Here is a 19,476-nt window from a genome sequence, read left to right on the forward strand (position 1 = left end):
AGGACTCACGACTCAGTCTCAAAAGATTTTCCTAATAACCGAGACTTTTTGGGAAAAAGTCGATTTAGGACCATTTTGTGTAGAAAAGGCCGGGAATTGTTTGTGATGGCAAAATTGAGAAGCATGATGGATTCTTGAATGAGGAAAAATGCTAATGGAGGCATTGAGATGTTAATTGATTTTATGGAGGCCAATTGAGGTGGAATTGAAATGGACCAAGCATCCAATTGAAGCCAATTGGTGCCAAATTCATAGCTCCCCCTTCCCTTAGCATTTTTGGACCATTTGAGAGTTGTGGGGAAGTGTTTTGGTGGCCCTTTCACAGCCAAAGGATGCTGGCTTCTTAGACAAGTTCTTGGGGGACAAAGCATTGGAAAATCAAGGCACATGGGGCCCTTGTTCCCTCTCTCTTATCTTCTCTTCCTTCCTTCTTCTTGGCCGGCCACACTCCTCCTCTCCCCTCCATTTGCGCAACCAGCAGCTGAAGAGAAGACCAGGAGCTGCAGCCGCCATGCCTAGACGCCCCAGCCATGCCCGGATCGCCGTCCGCTCCACCGCACGTCACCCATGCGTGCGCCGCCTTGCCTGCATGCCGTCCGTCCCTTGGCCGCCTCCCTCTCACCCAGCAGCTGCTGTTTGATTCTGTGGCAGCTCAACCAAGGCTGTCCACAGCCGTTTCTTCACCGGTAAAGCCTCGCCAAGGCCCGGTTTGGTCTATTCCTTCATTCCCGAGCCTCACCGCACCAAGCCGAGCTATTTTCTCTCCATTTCCAGCCAAGAGCAGCAAGTTTCGTAGTGGGTTTCTAGCCACCTCTTTGGCTCGTTTTGAGAGTGTTCCGGGCCTCGGTTCCTAGGCCCGCTTTGGAGAAAAGCGTCCCCCGCGCCGTTCCCATCGGTTTGATTCTACTCGCGCGTTATTCCAATGAGTTTAGCTCACTAATCCTTGCTTAGCTTGCTATTTATTCTTAAGGGTTGATTAGTGTTAGTTAAGTAGGAATAGGTGGTTAGATTAGAGTAGATTAATGATTATTAATTAATTATGATACATGTTAGGTATTTGACTAGTGTAATTAGCTATATGATAGCCTATATTATTTATGGAAGGCATCTCGGGATTTCCCAACCCGTCTCGGGCTTCAATTAGGCATTACGAGCCTAAATTGGATTTTTAGTATTTAATTATTAATTTTCTAAATTAATTTAATTAATTAATTATTTTTCGAAAATTAGGCGGGGATAGCCGACGACCGGAATTTTATGCTGATTGTTGTGATACAATTCATTTATTTATTTGAGCTCTATGTTGTGTTGAATTGAATTAATTGTGCAATTTGAGGAATTTATCCTATATTGAGTTGAATTTGAATAATTGATTGATAGATGGCTGAGTACAATTATTTAATGCCAATAATACTTTGATGGGCTAAAGTAGAGAGAATTGTGAGAGTGAAATGGAAATACTCTTGGCTAAGACCAATCAGGTACGATGTTATAGATATACGTAGTTCGGTAATTAAGGATATCAGTGGTGAAAACGGCGTCTTAAAGAACGCATGTAATTGTCTATTAAATACATCATTATGGACACACGTGGTTCGGTGATTAAGGATATCACTGGCAAAAACGGCGCCTTAAAGAACGCACGCAATTGTCTATTCTATACATCACGTTGGCGAAAACGATGCCAGAGAGAGAATGTACGTGATTTATGGACATATGTGGTTTGGTGATTAGGGATATCACTGGCGAAAATGACGCCTTAAAGAACGCACGTTATTGTCTTCTACATACGTCACCTTGGCGAAAACGATGCCCGAGAGCATTAACATAGCTCTGTGACTAAGTATACTATTGGAGGTTATATAGTGTGGAGTGAAATGACCTAGAAATGGTCCGACTGACATGTAATCGACTAGATCGATTGATCGAGATATTGATCTGTGATGTGAGTGCTTGGGTGCCTATTGAATTGTGCTGATTTGCAGGTGGGAATCTGAGGCCAAGGTAAGTTCTCTGACCCGTGTGTGCTTAGGCAACCCGGTTAGCGTATTAGTTTACTAATCGAGTTTTAGGGGGAAAACTTGATGAGACGTGGTCTCAATGGTTATTGTATAACCATTTCAAGCCCCTAGATGGCAGCACCTCCACCTCCTTGTCCTCCTAGGCATTTTGGTGTTCCAGTGGAAGTCATATAGATTGAGACCCACTTCTCGATTCATCCTCATTCTAAAGGACTGGAGTATGTCCTAGTTCAGTCGACCGTCTGGGTTGACGTGGGAACAGATGCCCTGAGGCCCCACAAGTATCGATCATGGTATCATGAGTATTACAATGGGCGAAGATTGGGCCCTATGCTTAAGACTGAGGTGCCTATGTTTATCCTGGAAAAGGCATTCGGGAAGGGAACAGCCGATCACAAGGATGGGTCGGTAGTGGATGTAAATGACTCGAAGCTCGAGAGCAAGCCTGAGTCACCTGTGTACTCAACAGCGGGATCCAACTGGAGCATGCCAGAAGAAGGGGAGATAGTCGAGCAAGAGGAGGGACAAGAGGAGAATCAAGAGTGGGAATGGCCAGAGGCGGAACCTGTAGTAGAGGAAGCTGAGAACGAGCCAAAGGTGAATTTTGAAGAAGAAAAGCTCGAGGACGAACCGGAAGAACAAGGAGCTAGAAGAAAACGAGCTTAGTGAAGAATAGCCGGAGGAGAATGACCTCGAGGAGGATCCTGAATATGACCTGAATGAGGATTGAGATCCCATCCTGTTTTGCAAACTTTGGGTTTTGATCGGATATATAGTAGATCAGACTTGTGAATAGTATTGTATTATACTATAGTTTGCCTTGTATAAAAGTGTGGTTATGTGTTTTCATGTTGTGAAAATTATGGCCTACTTTTCTATCTCAATGTCTTATTATTTGGGGATTATTGTCGGCTTCTGCATGCGTATTAAAATAAAAAGGGCCGGCGATGCGTCTTGGGTCGTCGCTATTAATCGACTAGGTGAGGGACGGACACGCGATCGAGGATCAGGGCGTGACAATAACTTATGAAGGTTTCAATGCAAACCATAAGAAAAATCTATTAAAATTTTAGTCATCATTCTAATTCAAGCATAGAACTACTATACTTAATATTTGAATCAATACATTGCATTCACTTTTTAGTTTCTATCAGGTTTTCCCACTAATAAAAATTGTATTGATGTCCCTGATTTTCCCTAGTATAAACACGAATACAAGGTAGCCAAGATAATGCAAGGAAATCTCAATTCTAGAAGGAGTAATACACAAAACTAGCCTCAAAATCTCTAGGCCAGAATATATTAGAGATTGGACTAAACCGAAAGAGTAATGATCGAATAGGATTAAACCTGGTCCATGAATGCCTCGGCCTAGCTTAGTCCACGATTAGCGTGGCTCGTTGACGGAGTGGATTTACGGACTAGTCACCGGCATGACATGGCACGCGACACAAAGCAACTCGACCATGGTCAAATGAGAGATTGACTTGGGGCATAAAGGGACACAAATTAGGGTGAGGCTAGTCGTGGGAAAAGTGCCAAAAAAAAATCCTAAATCTTTTGCCTTTGTGCCGATTTAGTCATAAACCTTTTTTTTGTGCCGATTTAGTCCTAAACATTTTTAGGTTGTGCCAATTTAGTCATTTCCAACCAACTTTGGCCGGATTTTGCTGACTGGACACCGGTCGGGCGATGTGGCCTAATCGACGCCGCGTGGACAACTTTAAAAAAAAAAAAAAATCTTTTTTTTTCTTTTTTTTTCTCTTCTCCTCTTCTTCCTCCTCGCCAAACCTCGGCGACTGGCCAGAGGCGATGGCCGGTGAGGTCAAGGTCGACCTCGCCGGCCACCTCGCCAGTGGCCGCGAGGGAGGCCTCGCGCGGGGCGGCGAGGCCGCCCTCGAGGCTTGGGTGGTGAGGCTCACCCGCCGGATCTAGCGAGGGTCGAGCCTCGCCCATGGCCGGCGAGGGCGAGCCTCGCCGGCTCGCCGGATATGGCGGTGGGTCGGCGAAGTGGCGAGCAGCGGTGGACGAGGGTGGGCGGCAGCGTTGCGGCGGTGGTCTCGCATGGCCGGGGTTTCCTTGGCTTGGCCAGAGAGGACTCTCTCTCTCTCTCTCTCTCTCTCTCTCTCTCTCTCTCGGGTCCCGCTCGGATCGAATGCCCTCGGATCTCGGAACCGAATCCTTGAAGAACAATCCGGGACATGCATAGCAAACAAAGGAAGGTCGGGGATGGAGCTTGTGCGACGGACGACCGCGAGCTCCAACCTAGTCCGACCAACGCAAGGCTCAAAAGGACCGAGGCCTACCAGAACCGGCGCTTGAAACCAAGCGCGATCATAGGGCGACGGCCGCGGCTCGGAGTGCAGTGGCTGGTGGTCTACCCCTCCAACTCTCTCCCCCTGCTCAAACACCCTCACTCACTAGATCCGACGAGCCTCGTTGCCCGGGCCTCAAGGGTGGCAGGTGGCGAGGTGGCCGGCGAGGTCGACCTCGACCTTGTCAACCGTCGCCTCGGCCGGTCGCCGATGTCGACAACCGATTTGGAGGAAGGAGAGGCAAAGAAAAAAATAAAAATAAAATATTAAAATATTATTAAAAGTTGTCCACATCGGCGCTGATTAAGTCACGGCAGCCGGCCGGTGTCCAATCAGCAAAATCCGGTCAAAATTGGCCGGAAAGGACTGAATTGGCACAACCTAAAAAGGTTTATGACTAAATTGGCACCAAAAAAAGGTTTAGGACTAAATCGGCACAAAGACAAAAGGTTTAAGACTTTTTGGCACATTTCCCGGCTAGTCGTTGTCGCGTGAAACTAGATCAAGATAGCCGGATCATCTGACAATTCATGTGCGGGTGCGTCGAGTATTAGATAAGGCCATGGTTATTAGCGTTTGACTTTCTAGTGATGGGTGATTTGTGCCAAACAACGAGGACAGTGCACGCTGGCATGTATTCGGAGGGGAGCTGTATTCGCCCGCACATAGATGTCTATTATAGCGCCAAGGACATTCTCAGCGGCTGGTGAAGCTAGATCATAATTGCAGGAAAATTCCTAGAGTATTTTGATGATAGCAAAACTTAATCTAAGTATCTGAACTATTCAAGCTTTATAAATTGACTTGCCCTCTTGCAATGCCAAAATCAGAAAATTCTGCAGCACATAGTTCGATCAGACAAAATTTATTTAACAAAAAAGAAATGCACAGTTTTAAACATTTACGAATTAGTTTATTCATTAATATTGACCAAACATAGATAGCATGCACATGCAAAAGTTACGTTTCTATTAGACTACAAACTGGATAATTCTTTATTCTCATTTTTAAACTCATATTCTCTCACAAGTTGAACACTTGGTAATAATAGTGCATCTTTATTTATGGTCAACTATTTAAATCATGGTACTTGTAGTTTGATAAGCTTAGACTTCTCTAAACTATTAGGCTTCTTTGGGGTTTTTTTTTTTTTTTTTTGTTTGGTCTCTATATATCATGAAATTGTAATCGGACCTAGTAAAAATATTTCTCTTGAACTCCGGAAAAAAGAGATTCTCAACTAATACTCAATCCTAATTCCCAAAAAAAAAAAAAAAAAAGTGTGGTGCCGAATGTCAATTTGACGTATGGCTGATGAAATCTTCAAAGAAATATAATAGAGGTCAATATAGATAGGTTCGTGGATGATTTTGGCTGATTAGAACGGTTGGTCCTGCGTTTGGTCTTAATTCAAGTAAAGTAACCCCTCAATTTTTTGTGTTCTGTTAATTTTGGATCTTAAATCTGCATTTGATAGGATGAAAATGGAAAATATAAAAGAAGAACATGCAATTGATTGGCATTAAGATTTCTGACCAAAGAAAAAATGCAAAGGCCATTCCAATGTCGACGACGGATCTTGTACCATAAACAAGAACAATTCGCATGAAGCCAGCGAACAATGATTTCAATCCAACAAGAACAAGTTCTCTAACTCAATTGGTCACACAAAGGTTTTGAGCTCATGCACTTCTGATTTACTTGGAGAACTGATTCATATGAACTTATATGCAACAAAAGAGAAGCTAGCGAACGTATAACAGGAACAAAAATCGCATACACAAGTATAGACTTCACTCGGACAATTACTCAAACAACTAGCACGCACTCCAAGCAAGCAGTCCGAATGTAAATCTTATTAAGTAAAACTACACCCAACCATCATATAAAACTTGCAACACGTCCGCAATCAGTATAGTTGCCTCGAACAAAGTTTGGTTCTTATGTAATCAAATTCGCAAATTCAAGGTCTCTATATTGAAGGAAACAGGGCGTGCACTTCACCTTATCAGGGAACCGAATCTAAGCAGTGATTGGGGACCAAATCCGTAAAGGAATTTCTGGAAGTTTTTTCAGTGAAGACCGGAGCTGGTAGTGGAGAATCAAACACGAATTAGAATCCTTTCGGACTCTTGGATCTGAAGACAGAGTCGAACGGGACAAACTCAGTGCGACGGTGAAATGGCCAACTGCGTTAGCGACAGCCATTGGAGTAAGCTAAGAGACGTCAAAAATTGTGCTGCGAATTCACAAATCTCTCCTCGAAAGAGTATTGTCATCCATCCAGTGTGCATGTATGATGCTCTGTTTCCTGGTATGGTTGTCGTTGAGCTCGAAGTGGCCGGCTATGGAGCTTGACGGTGGTGAATTCAAGGCGACCACGAAGGAAATCTCTCCCTTTTTCTGGCGATCAGAACCCATTCCATTAGAGCCAAACTTCTAGAAAAAATCATGTAAAAAATCACATCGGCTGAAGGCGAATTGGACTAGGCTTTTTAATAAAAACTACCTAAATGGCCGATTTTGCTTGAAATTTCAATTAAAAATCAGGTGTGAATGATCACTGTAAGTTGATCTCACGACATTTTGATGACAAATTCCTCCAAGCCTCAAATTTCAGGATTTACTGATCTTCAAGCTTTTTCAAATGCTAGTGGGCGATCATCTCGTTGAGCTATTGGTTTTTCTCGCTGCCAATTCATCTTCAGCTTCTTTAAGTGGGATAGATCAGGTAAGCTTCGCAAGGAACTGCAGCATATGACATCAAGCCTTTCTAGTAATTCCAATCTGTCAAGACCTTCAATCTGAACCAGTTCCGGACAGTACCATAGTTCAAAGTCCTTGAGATTTTTGAAGTTAGATAAGTTGGGCAATGTCTGAAGGAACCAACACATCCTAAGCTGCAAGAGTTGTAGATTCTTCAGTCTTTCAAGCCCGCTGAACTTGCTTGACTTGCAGTTGTCCACTCTCAAGCATTGCAACGATGCTAAACCTTCAAGCCCTTGAATATCACAAATCTCATTGTCGATTAGACTTAGCTCCAACAAATTCTCCAAGTTGGAAAGGTCGACAACTTCAAGAAGATGACACTCACTGGTGAGTTTTCAAACAGAGGGAAGTTGTTGAATGCATAGGTTCTTCTTCTTCAAGTGGGATAGATCAATCGGTAAGCTAGTGATTCCAATTTGTCAAGGAACTAGTTTCGGCAACATTGGATATCAAGCCTTCCTAGTGATTCCAATCTGTCGAGACCTTTAATCTCAACCAGTTTTCGACAATCCTGTAGTTCAAACTCCTTGAGATTTTTTTAAGTTAGACAAGTTGGGCAATGTCTGAAGGGAGGGACACATCTTAAGCTGCAAGAGCCGTAGATTCTTCAGTCTTTCAAGCCCGCTGAACTTGCTTGACCTGCAGTCATACACTTCCAAGCATTGCAACGATGCTAAACCTTCAAGCCCTTGAATATGACAATTCTGATTATTTAATAGACTTAGCTCCAACAAATTCTCCAAGTTGGAAAGGTCGACGACTTCAAGAAGACTGCAATCCCTAATTTTCAGTTTCCTCAAACCGGAGGGAAGATGTTGAATTTGGCATAGGGTCTCACACCGGATAAGTTCAAGTTCTCTTGCACAATGAAACCAACTCCCAAATGAGGTTACGCTAGTAATATTCAAAAGTTTGATACGCGATGAGCTGAAAGTGTGGGGTTGTCGCTCTGATTCATAGTAGACAAAGGTTTCATCATTGTCTTTGCCGAAACATAATTCCAGATTTCTTAAACTCGGAAGGTTCACCCGATTGTAGATCTCTGGAACTTTTCCTACGGCTCTTGAGGACAAACATAGACTTATCAAACTTTGTGGAAGCTCTGGCACATTCTCCACACAAGTTGCTGTTAATGCCAAAATCTTCAAGAGTGGTAGTCTCCCGATATCACTAGGAATCATCTTTAGTCTCTCGCAATTGTTTCCATGAATTTCCTCAAGTTTCTCCATCATACCAATAGCCTTGGGTAACTTTTGCACATAAGTTCCGTTCATCTTCAACACTTTCAAGCTCTCTAGATTGACGATGGTATTTGGCAACTCTACAGATTAATGAGTTTGAGATGTCCAACTCAACTAAACATTTCAACATTCCAATTGAGTTGGAAATTTCAATAGCCAACACTGCCGTAGAATTAATATTTCTAAGGATAAAATATAGAGAGGTCAAGAGTTTCAAGTTTCCTTCGACAAAAACAAGATGACAAATCCAGGACCTTCAATTTTGTAAGTACCTGTCAAATGATTATATATATCCAATGAGTTTAACTTATAGAAGTTTTGCGGGACATAAGCAAATATATCGATTAAAGAAGCATTCCACTAAAGTAACCTTATAATCGCTCTATATATGCATTCCTAACTTAAGCCAAAACCAATCTCTGTTACACTTTTTTCATTTCTTCCAATATTGTCTCCACCAATAAATTGAAAAAAAAAAAAAAAGATCTATTCTCTATTACCCCCGTATCAAATAATAAAAAGACAGAATATAGCCAACACTTCTCCTATAAATTATAACATCCCTTTCTAACTTCATCATCCAATTACCGATTTTGTCGTCACCACTAGCACTCATGACTCTAAACTTTGCGTCTTTTCCTATCTAAATGTACCTTCTAAATTTCAATATAGAAAATAATTTTACATATCTTCCGACTGTTAACTAATTTATATTTGCACTTTACTTTTTTTCTTTTTTCTTTTTGCTTCATATATTGAACCTTTTGAAGAGAATAATATTCATTTAATAGTATTGATGCTCTAATAAATCAGATTGCATGTTCAGTTTTACTCACCAATTTTTATTATTTTACTAATTTCTCTCTATTGTTCGGTTTTTCTTTGGCATCGCATACTTGTATAGTATAGATAGTCGCTATTTATATTTCACTTAAATTTAAACATCTATCGTGACAACTAGTTGGCATGATTAGGGAACTCAAAATAACATTAATGTTTATAAATTGTTCTTTAAAAAGTAATGAAGTCAATATATATTAAGCTATGACATTACTTCCATTAGATGATCTAATAATCCTACAAACTACAGACTTCACAAAACATGTATGAATATCTAATCAAGTCATTTCCTTCGTTCATATTGCAACACAAAAATTTAGTTACTATTAACATAGAATGTACATATTACAATGCCCTTTAATCATGCAGCTACAATCAATTTGAATCGAAGAAAGTCATCAGGACAAACTACAGAATTCACGAAACATGCATGAATATCTAATCAAGTCACTTCCTTTATTCATAGTGCAACACAAAAATTTAGTTACTATTAACATATAATGTACAAATTACAATGCCCTTTAATCATGCAGCTACAATCAATTTGAATTGAAGGTCATCAGGAGAAGAATTGCCATAAATGATATAACAGCAATAACCTAGTATCAATGTAAAACTATAAAATGCAATGCAGATCAATGACCGACAACCAAATCATGATATCTTTTTTTTTGGGGAAGTTAACTGTTTGATTAGATTCGGACCAAAAAGAATTGTTTGACTGGGTAAAAATGAAAAATGCAATCTTGAAACATCTACACGTGTTACATTCTCTCCATTAACATAACATAATATCTATGAACACAATATTGAACGAAACAAATAAAAGTGGTCAAGGATAACATTCTTTCCATTGACCAAAGTGTCTTCAACGGGGATTTACAAGTAGCATTATCTCTTCAATCAAATCTATCACATAAATGTAAAGTAATTGTTTGATTGGATGTACTTCTAGTGAAAACACAACAGTAAGTTTCAGCCTTATGGAATGAGGGATTGGAGTCACAAGCCTTCTTCAAGCCAAGATTTGTCGTATGAATTAAGCCAATAAACTTTTTTTTTTTGGTCGGAAAGCCAATAAACTTCAATCAAACAGAGATTTGAATAAAATGACGATCTACAACCCCGTGTGACGCAAGAGCTTGTGTGACTGGAAGAAAATATAACATTTTATACTAAATTATTTGCACGTGTAACTTGAGTTGTGTCCAACCAACCCAATGTTCGTCTATTGAACTCCATGATAATTCAAGGATTTAACAGATTTTTTGGGCAAAAGTCTGTTGCAAAGTTCGTTTGGAAAACAATCCCAAGAAAGCCATCTCAATTTTGAAAAGGGACCCTCAAAGCATTGAAACAAAACACGAAGAGCATTTTGTCGTGAATTATTTTAGTGACAGTAGTCGTTGCACAAGTTTTAAACTAGACTTATTGAAAGTTCTTATATTTGGGTGATGTGGTCATATAATACAAAATATACTCTAAAGTTATTTGCAACTTAGTACAAATGATTCATATTTATCAACATTGTTCATTACTTTACTAAGTAATCCGTTGTATACTATGTCTTTTTCATTTGTATATTTTTACCACATAACTTTATACTTAGAATATTTTTTTACTTTTTAATTTTTTTCTTCTCTCCCTTCGCCGGCCGGGCGTCCGGCGAGGGCTGTCCTTGCCGGCGTCGGACGAGGGTCACCCTCGCCGGCCTCGGGCTTGGGCGGCCCTCGCCGGCGTCGGGCGAGGGCGGCCTCGCTTGCGTCGGGCGAGGTGCCCTCGCCAGATCCGGCAAGGGCTGTCCTCGCCGACGCCGGCGAGGGCCGCCCCGCTGCGTCGGGCAAGGGCCGGCCGCCCGCCTGCGTCGGGCGAGGACGGCCCTTGCCTGTGTCGGGGCGGGTGTCCCCCTCGCCCTCGCCCGTCCTCGCTCGACGCCGTTGGGCGGGCCGCCCTCGCCGCTGCGTCGGGCGAGGGCGGCCCGGCCTGCGTTGGGCGAGGGTGTCCCCGCCTCGCCAAATCGGCGAGGGCCGTCCTCGCCCGTCGCCGGCGAGGGCCGCCCGGCTGCGTCGGGCGAGGGTGTCCCCGCCTCGCCGGATCCGGGCGAGGGCCGTCCTCGCCCGATATTTGAATTTAAAGTTATTCTTAAATTTATTTTCATACAACAACAATTTCGATAATTCTTATTTACTAATTAATAGACGCATTATAAACCAATCATATACATGATAAACCCAATATATTTGTTAATTAGAGTATTTAGATTTATTCACTATCATCTCAAATTACACCCATGTTACTATGTTATGTAAAGATGTTAATATGCTGTCCAATGAACATCAATTATTAGTTTAAGTACGTTAATGAAGTTCTTTTATCTTATCAATGTAAAGGGCAGCGTTTCCTATTTAATGTTTAGGGAAGCAGGTAACGAAAAGTTGCCATGGTGTGACTCAATCACAAAACTCCACTCTACGCACTTCTTTAATTATAAATGTGTGTAAATGTACTAGTTACGTGAAGTTACCATAGAAACTTGTTGAGACTGTTTGGTAAAACTTCGCAGCAATTGCTTCAGTTGTAAAAAGTTGGTGTTGCGGTTTTACAAAGTAATTGGAATAAGCCTCTTAGTTGCAACTAAGTCAAAGCTATGGAACCTTATAGAAGCTTTTAGAAAGCTGACGCATCCAGCTTTGATGTGCTACAGCTTTAAATTTTACATTGCCACACCTAATGGTTAGAATAGTTTACAATACAAAATTACAGCATTAGTGCAATTACAATTCAGCTACCAAAAGAGACATATTTAACATATGTTAAACTAATTTTGTTTCGATATACTTCTAGCTATCAGGAAGCAATTGAGTTTGAAAACATTAAAAGAAGTTGAATATGGAGGTCGGAAAAGGTATCTTAGGGACATCCTTCAACAGCTAGATATCTTCTTTCACTTTAATAATAAGATACCCCTCAACCGGTGTAACGCATGAGCTTGTGTGGAAATAAAAAGGTAAGCAAACGTTGTACCTAAAAAGTTGCCCATACCTTGAGTTGAGTCCAATCCCAGTGCTCTGTTATTATACTCCCTGATAGGTCCAGGATGAGTAGTTCTTCAGGAAAAAAGTGGGTAACTTGCGAAAATGAGGGATATCTCTTCCAAGAAAGCCATCTTAGTTCTGGAAAAACGTCCTTAAAGTCTCCGGAGAGATTTCCGCTCCTCATTTCAAGATATCTTATATTTGGCACTTCCTTAAACTCTTTCGACGTCAATGAAATCCCATTAAAATCCACACAAATCGCCTCAACAGTTTCAGTTCCCTATAACGATGAAAATGAGTCTTCCATCAACCCATGTGAAGTACAAAATAAGCAGGAAAAAAATTATATTTATGCTATGAAAAAGTTACAAGCGGTTGCACTGAGCTTTACCTTCTCTCTGGTGATCATGTCCAACGCATCTTTATGATTCCACACTCGCGAACGCTTTCCTGGATTTTTGTAATTTTCAGCAAGTACAATACTCCTACCTAGGTCTTTAAGCTGGTCATGCATCCATAACTCATTCTCCTCTCTAATTTTTACTAAGGACCTTGAAAGTAGGACTTGGATTCCCTCTTCTGGAAACAATCTGTCACCCCACATATAAGTTGCATCTCTCTTACTTTTTCCAGCTAGAAAGCAGGCAATATCAAGAAAGATCTCCTTCTGCGTGACATCTAAAGCCTCATAACTTAACCTTAAATGTTCCAGCACATCCTCACGAGGATATATTTCCATCTTTCTTAAAATATCTTTCCACACTGCCTCTTCTTTTCCATGTAACAATGAACCGATCACTTCAATAGTTAAAGGAAGCCCCCCTGCTCTTGCAATAGCTTTTCTAGATAGTTTGAGAAAGTCACTTGGAGGAAAGATGCTTCCAAATGCATGCTTGCTGAACAGTTCTAAAGATTCTTGACTATTCAGCCCTTCCACTTCATGAATCAAACTATTCTGAAATTTAGACAAAACATCTTTATTTCTCGTTGTAACCAGAATTCTACTTCCTGAACCAAACCATTTCCTCTCTGCTGCTAAAGCCCTTAGTTGTTCCCCATCATTTACATCATCAAGGATAATAAGAACTTTCTTTTCACTAAAGTATTTTTTTATCACATTTTTCCCTTCATCAATGCTTGGAATCTCAATTTTCTGTTCCCCAAGGATATCACGCACTAGTTTCCTTTGCACATCTAGAAGACCAAAACTCGAACTTTCTGATGCTTGTCGAATATCGTGGATAAAGCTACTACTTTGAAAACGAGCTGACAACTTCTTGTAAACGATCTTCGCAAGAGTTGTCTTGCCTATCCCACCCATACCACATATTCCAATGAGTCTTATCTCCTTAGATTCAACACTCAACAAATCTATAACTTTATCCACTGATTTGTCGATCCCAACTAAAAAATCAGGGAGATGTACTGGAGACACGTCAAGCTTACCAAAAACTTCAAGAGCTATTTGTCGTGTTAGTTCTCCATGGCTGCATATCATTAGAGAGAGTATTATGAAGTTACTGTCAATGATATGAGTTAGCCACAAAATGTGGGATATAAAGAGAAAGAAATAGTACATGACTTTCCAAATCGATTCACTCATTGTGATAAGATAAAATGGATATTTAATAGGTGATGACCAAGACCACGAAATGAAAATGATCCCTTCCAATATTCATCGCATATTTTTTTATTGGGAACCGAAACAGGGGCCGTTCCAGGTTTTCTGGAATTGGAAATTGAACTAGTCCACCAAGTAAACAGTACGGAACTGAACCGGCCCCTTATGTTTTCTTCTTTGTTTTGCTGTTTTTTTTTTTTTTTTTCAATTCCCTATATAAGTAAACTTGTAATTCACATTTTCTATTGTAACTGGTAACTTTAAGAACCAACCTTTTCATATTATAATCTCACATAACAATTGAGCTGTGAGGCGAGAGATACAGAGAGTCGAGAGATTAAGTTTTGTTTTGATTCGTTGTGCGGGCTGGGAGTGAGTTGAGTTTTAGTGTGGGTGTGGGCTCTCTTATGCTTGAGTTTAAGGTGGGCTGGGCATGTCGTTCTGAGTCCACCTAGATTTATAGTTGCAATATAAAATCTAATCTGCACAGTCGTTTTGAGTCTAACCTAGATTCGTATCATATGACAATAATCAAGATTTGATGTGTTTACACTACACGATGCTAACTGACTGAATCTTAAATCTACCTTCTATAAAAACTAATTTTATCCGGCACCCTCCTTGAAATTAATTAATTCATGCTTTGAAGCAAATCTCTTGCTTTTCCCTATATTCTTCCGGCGTGGCATTATTCCATTGCCCCAAAAGTTGCGAACTCAAGGACGGTGAAAAGGCCAACTAATTCTTTCTCTTACAGACACATCCTAGAACCTTTTGACGACTTCCTCCAACCACTTGAAGCTTTTGGATGGGAGAACTTTTTGCCGCGAACTTTCTTAGTTTCATGTTAAGTAAATAAAAAAAAAGATACATAATGCACCCAAAAAAATTGTGATGTAGAAACTGTTAATATACTGAATTACATGGTATGATAAAAATGGGCGTTTAGAATTTTGGGAATTGTTTGAGGATCTCATCTATAGACTGGTTCAAAGTTGATTCCACCCAAAAGCCAATATGGTCCGTTAGTACTCTTTCGAATCAAGTTAGTCAAAGGATAGGAGCTCCACTAAAACTAGCTACCCGTGGAAAGAAATTTACAAGACCCGTCCGGCCCGGCCCATATCCAATCTAGACGGATTGGTTCGTGTTATGAAGCTTCACGTTCATACTGCTAGACAAACATTATTCAATGGGTCCTCGCTTCAAATCCGAAAAACATAAACCGACCCCTTTCTAATTGAAAAAATAAACTGACGAATTAAATCAGATCTGAAAGTGGAAAAGGAAACTGATTTGGGGAAACAGCAATATCTGAAAGAGGGTGAGGAAGCTGGGCACCAAAATAGATGAAAAAGTTTACAATCTACAAGTGGAGTCACCGATGGGTGTCCACCGGCCGCAGAGAGACATTACGAGCAAATAGATCTACTACTATGAGGTAGGAGTGTCAATAGGAGTGTCAAAAACCAAATCGAACCGAAAAAGTTCAGTTTTTTTTTTCCCTCCGATTTGGTTCTCATTCAGTTCGGTTTTCATTAAAAACCAAAAAAAATTTAACCCACTCGATTAACCGAACCAAACTGATAAAATCTAAAAAAAATTTCATTTTATTTTTTAAAAAATCGTTTTTTGATTTTTAATTTTTTTTTTCTTTTTTTTTTTCTTCTCCTTTTTCATTGGAGCTTTGCCACAGGCCAGCAAGGCTCCAGCTCACCAGATTCCGGTGAGGTTGAGCCTCGCAATTTGTGGCAAGGCTCCACCTCACTTGGTTAGGCGAGGCCATTTGGTCGGGGGCTCAAGCTTGCTGGCGTTTGGTAAGCTTGACCTCACCACAAGTTAGCGAGGCTCTAGCTCGCCTCTGACCGTGGCCGGCAACCGGCCAATGAGGAAGGAGGAGAAAAAGAAAGAAAAACGAAAAGAAAAGAAAAAAGAAAAAGAAAAGAAAAGGAATAAAAAATAATTAAAAAATCGATTTTTTAAAAGATAAAAAATTTAGTGAAAGGGGTGCATGTAGGAAAAAAAGCAAAATGTAAAAATTGAAAAACCGAACCGAACTAGGATTTCGATTTCGGTTCGGATCGGATTTCAATTCAGTTCAATAAATTTCCTTATCGGTTCGGTTCAATTCAATTTTCCAAAAAAACCAAACTAAACCAAACCATTTACACTCTTTACTATGAGGTCACCTCGCTATGATGATCTGTCTCGTGATTTTCCACAATTGAGCATGGACTGTCTCGGGAAGATCAGTGGAGTCTCAAGAATATCCTTCTTTCGCATTTTTTTTCAAGTTTTTCCATAGTAGTTACAGTGTGTAAAAGTGTAAAGTCCAAACAAAAAATTTGGCTATTCAAATTATGATCAGTATTCAAGCATAAGAAACGGAGAGAAAATGGAAGCTGGAGTTGAGTGAGTTAACATACCCTGTGTTTTCGGCTTTCCATCCTGCGATTTCAGTGACTTCCTTAAGGGCCTCCTTCCAGCCCTGCACAGTCTCAGCCCCACGTTCATTTTCATGCTGAATCAATGCCTCCCTATATACTCCAGGTTCAAGCTTCACAACGGAAGGTTCCACGTCATAGAATATGGGCTTGACCTCCAGTCCATGGGATTTCCTACGCTTCATCATGTGTTCCAGCTCGCGTAGGCACCACCTGCTGGAGGCATAGCCTATGGAGAAGATGGGAATGCAGATTTTCGAGTCATCAATGGCCTGGAAAATCTCATGGCCGATCTCTTTACCGGGGTCGATCCCCTCATTGTCTAAAAAAACACGGATACCCTTATCTCGCAGGGCATGATAGAGGGAATTTGCGAAATTCAAACGAGTGTCCGGCCCTCGAAAACTCAAGAACACGTCAAACAAAGCTCCCGATGCACCGTTGCCAGTGGATCCAATTTCCGGAGAAGAGCTCCATTTTCTTTCCATCTTGCTAAAATTCTGCAAGCAAATCACAAAAGATTTGATATGCTTTAACAAGGGCCAATAGGCGATGGTCAGGTAGGTAAGCCAAGCTCAGTTTCAGTTTCCGTCGTGTCGCGGCATTAATAGGGAGAAATTGCATATATATGATTGAAGATTAAGAAACGGCCTAAGCCCCACAAGTTGATTGGTGAGATGTGGCGAGAATGAGAAATGTAACTCTACACAAGTGGAGTCACACGTCTCGGGATGCCGGGAAATGCGACTCCAGCGAGTCTATATTAGTTCGAGATATGAGAAATTGATTTTCTTTTTTCCGATTTTCATGGCTCGCCAGAGTCAAGTCAAATTCTAAATAAACTGAAAATTAGGAGGGCAAGTTGACGTTAGTGTATTGCTCTAGATACGGTATATCAAATCAAATGTGATGATTAAGTTTTTTTTTTTTTTATAATTTATGTTGAAGTAATATGTCCGATTAATGTTAAGGGGAAGGGAGGAGATGGAACTTTATGATTATGTGGTTCAACCACTAAGCTTCATTTTACCTTATTTTCTTAATTATTGATAGATGTAGGGCTCCGTTCATTTTATGGAAAATGTAGTGTTTCTGGAAAATGTTTTTTAGGAAATCATTTTCTTAAAAATATCAATTTTTTGGTGTTCGGCTCAAACTTGAAAATTTTCTATCAATCGGTATGGAAAATTCGATTTGATTTACCTTCGTGCATTTCTTTTAATGATTTTTTAATCTTTTTAAAATCGAATTTGCAGTTTGTAATTTTTTATTTCTTTTTCTTTTTATTTTTTATTTTTCTATTCCTCCTTCTTCTTCTTCGATTGCCAGCGACCAGCCAAAGGCAAGTCCGAGCTTGCTGAAGCCGGCAAGCTCGAGGCTTGCTTGTGGCTGGCAATCAGCCAATAAAGAAAGAAAGGAAAGAAAAAAGAGAAAAAGAAAGAAACAATAATTAGAAATTCGAATTTTTTTAAAAAAAAAAAAAGAAAGAAAGAAGCGTGGGCTATAGATAAGAGAGACTGAGTGAGTAAAATGTTTTCTCTTACTTGAAAAGCGGAAAACATTTTTCCCTATTTAGAAAACATTTTTCCGTTGATAGAAAATATTTTTCCTCGCCAATTTATTTTTTATGGAATGAATACCAGAAAATTTGAAAAATATTTTCTTAAAATTATTTTCACGAAACGAACGGAACTTAAATATATACATAATTTGGTTTCACAAATGACATATAATCCTGATGGTTAGAGCGTTTTCTTAGGACTAGTTTGTTTGGTGCTTTCTAGAAAGCAAAACCTTTTTTACTTTCTTGTTAAGATTTAAAATGTTCATTCAAATATAAAGTGTAAGATAATGTGTTATTGAAGCAAAGCAACAAATTTTCACTTCCGTTGGCCGACAAATAAGAATCACCATTTATCTGCATGGTGATGATGGCTGGCCTGAGGCCCATGAAGTCAAGTCAACATAATTTAGTCCAAATCCAAGTCGAAGTAAACTAAAAATATGAAACACATGTACCGCAAAAAGGAAAAGAAAAGAAGAATTGGCACTTGATTGACATTAAGATTTCTGATAAAAAAAAAAGGAAAAATTTACCTGAAAAGATTGTAAAAAAAAAAAAGGACAAAAAATTGCTCCTCGATCGCGAGTAGCGTCAGAAGCAAACCGACTATTTTAGGATGCTTTGAGTGGCCTGAACTTTACAGTCATAGTCATGAACAAAGTGATCCTTTTTTTTTTTTTTTTTTTGTAGTTACTTTATTGTACTATTATCGGTCAAAAGCAACAAGAAAAATAAATCTCAAAAAGCTGGATTGGTGACTACTTTAGGTGCTTCTTAATTTTAATTAGATATGCATTTCTAATAATAGAGTGGGAGAATATAAGATTATGAAACCGTGTTAACTTATATTCATTTAGGTTGGATGATTTGTTTATATAACTTTTTATTGAATTAAATTAACGTAGAAGGAAAATTAAAATCATTATCAAATTTTTTAAAATTTGTTTATGCAATCCACAAGCCTATCTCATTACCTAAATATCGAATTATCAACTACACGCAGTGTTCAAAATAGGGAATTTCCTAACATGGAGATGCCTAAAAATTAGGCACAAATCAAGATTAGAATTGAATAATATCGAATTAGATAATCAATAATTGCAAACTATCAAATTGGTTCAAGAAATTACCTGGTTTGAAGTATTTGTTTCCGAGAATCGGACCGGGGCGGGGAGCTTTACGTCGACCGGTGAGGAGGAACGTCAGGACCAAAGCAGCAACGATGGCGATCCAGCAAGGACACGGCAAATTGCAGACAGGTTCGCTAGAACAAAAGATGCAGCGGTGAAGGTTTGTTGGTCGTACTCTGCTTGGCGGCGACGGTGTGGGTTCGATCAATGCTAGTCTGCTCTGAGCAACCTGCGAAAGGAAATCAAACGTAGCAGAGGAAACAAAACAGCAAGCGGTGGCGTCAAATGGAGCCGGGATGCCACCTGGAATCACCGGAAACCGCCAGTGACTGTTGCTGTGGCGTTAGAATAAGCCGGCAAAGCCGCTGTCGCGGCTGCAGCGGGATGTACTGAGCGCGACGAAGAGAGCCGGCAAGCTAGGTAGAGGCGCGACGATGGGTAAGCCGGCAGTAAGCCCGGTGAATGGTGAGGGGCGGCAGAAGGAGATGGGCAAGCC

General features: G+C 40.3%; 1 protein-coding gene and 1 long non-coding RNA gene across 3 annotated transcripts; both read right to left on the bottom strand.

The window, feature by feature from the left end:
* Window positions 1-6,741: 6,741 nt before the first annotated feature.
* Window positions 6,742-7,425, bottom strand: LOC120292157. Its single transcript, XR_005549855.1, has 2 exons — window positions 6,846-7,425; window positions 6,742-6,775 (listed from the first exon to the last, which is right to left on the bottom strand). It is a non-coding gene; the product is annotated as an uncharacterized LOC120292157 (long non-coding RNA).
* Window positions 7,426-11,316: 3,891 nt separating this feature from the next.
* On the bottom strand, window positions 11,317-19,466 carry LOC104439334 (disease resistance protein RPV1). 2 transcript variants are annotated; one of them, XM_039310189.1, is made up of 4 exons: window positions 18,981-19,466; window positions 16,269-16,515; window positions 12,613-13,708; window positions 11,317-12,501 (listed from the first exon to the last, which is right to left on the bottom strand). In XM_039310189.1, the coding sequence occupies exons 2-4, from the start codon at window positions 16,472-16,474 to the stop codon at window positions 12,211-12,213; spliced, it is 1,593 nt and encodes a 530-aa protein (XP_039166123.1). In that variant the 5' UTR covers window positions 16,475-16,515; window positions 18,981-19,466; the 3' UTR covers window positions 11,317-12,210. The 2 variants fall into 2 exon arrangements, with proteins under 2 accessions (XP_039166123.1, XP_039166122.1); XM_039310188.1 differs by lacking the exon at window positions 18,981-19,466 and having other exon boundaries at window positions 16,269-16,807.
* Window positions 19,467-19,476: the final 10 nt, after the last annotated feature.

The sequence above is a fragment of the Eucalyptus grandis genome, chromosome 3 (assembly GCF_016545825.1).
Source record: "Eucalyptus grandis isolate ANBG69807.140 chromosome 3, ASM1654582v1, whole genome shotgun sequence".
Lineage (NCBI taxonomy): Eukaryota > Viridiplantae > Streptophyta > Magnoliopsida > Myrtales > Myrtaceae > Eucalyptus > Eucalyptus grandis.

What these genes read in the sequence shown, in the direction of transcription:
- LOC104439334 (XM_039310188.1), bottom strand. Translation starts at nt 16,774, where the DNA reads ATGGAAAGAAAATGGAGCTCTTCTCCGGAAATTGGATCCACTGGCAAC. An exon ending in TGGAAAGCCGAAAACACAGG is followed by an intron (nt 13,709 to 16,268) that starts GTATGTTAACTC and finishes AATGATATGCAG; the next exon opens with CCATGGAGAACTAACACGAC. An exon ending in ACATGATCACCAGAGAGAAG is followed by an intron (nt 12,502 to 12,612) that starts GTAAAGCTCAGT and finishes TCATCGTTATAG; the next exon opens with GGAACTGAAACTGTTGAGGC.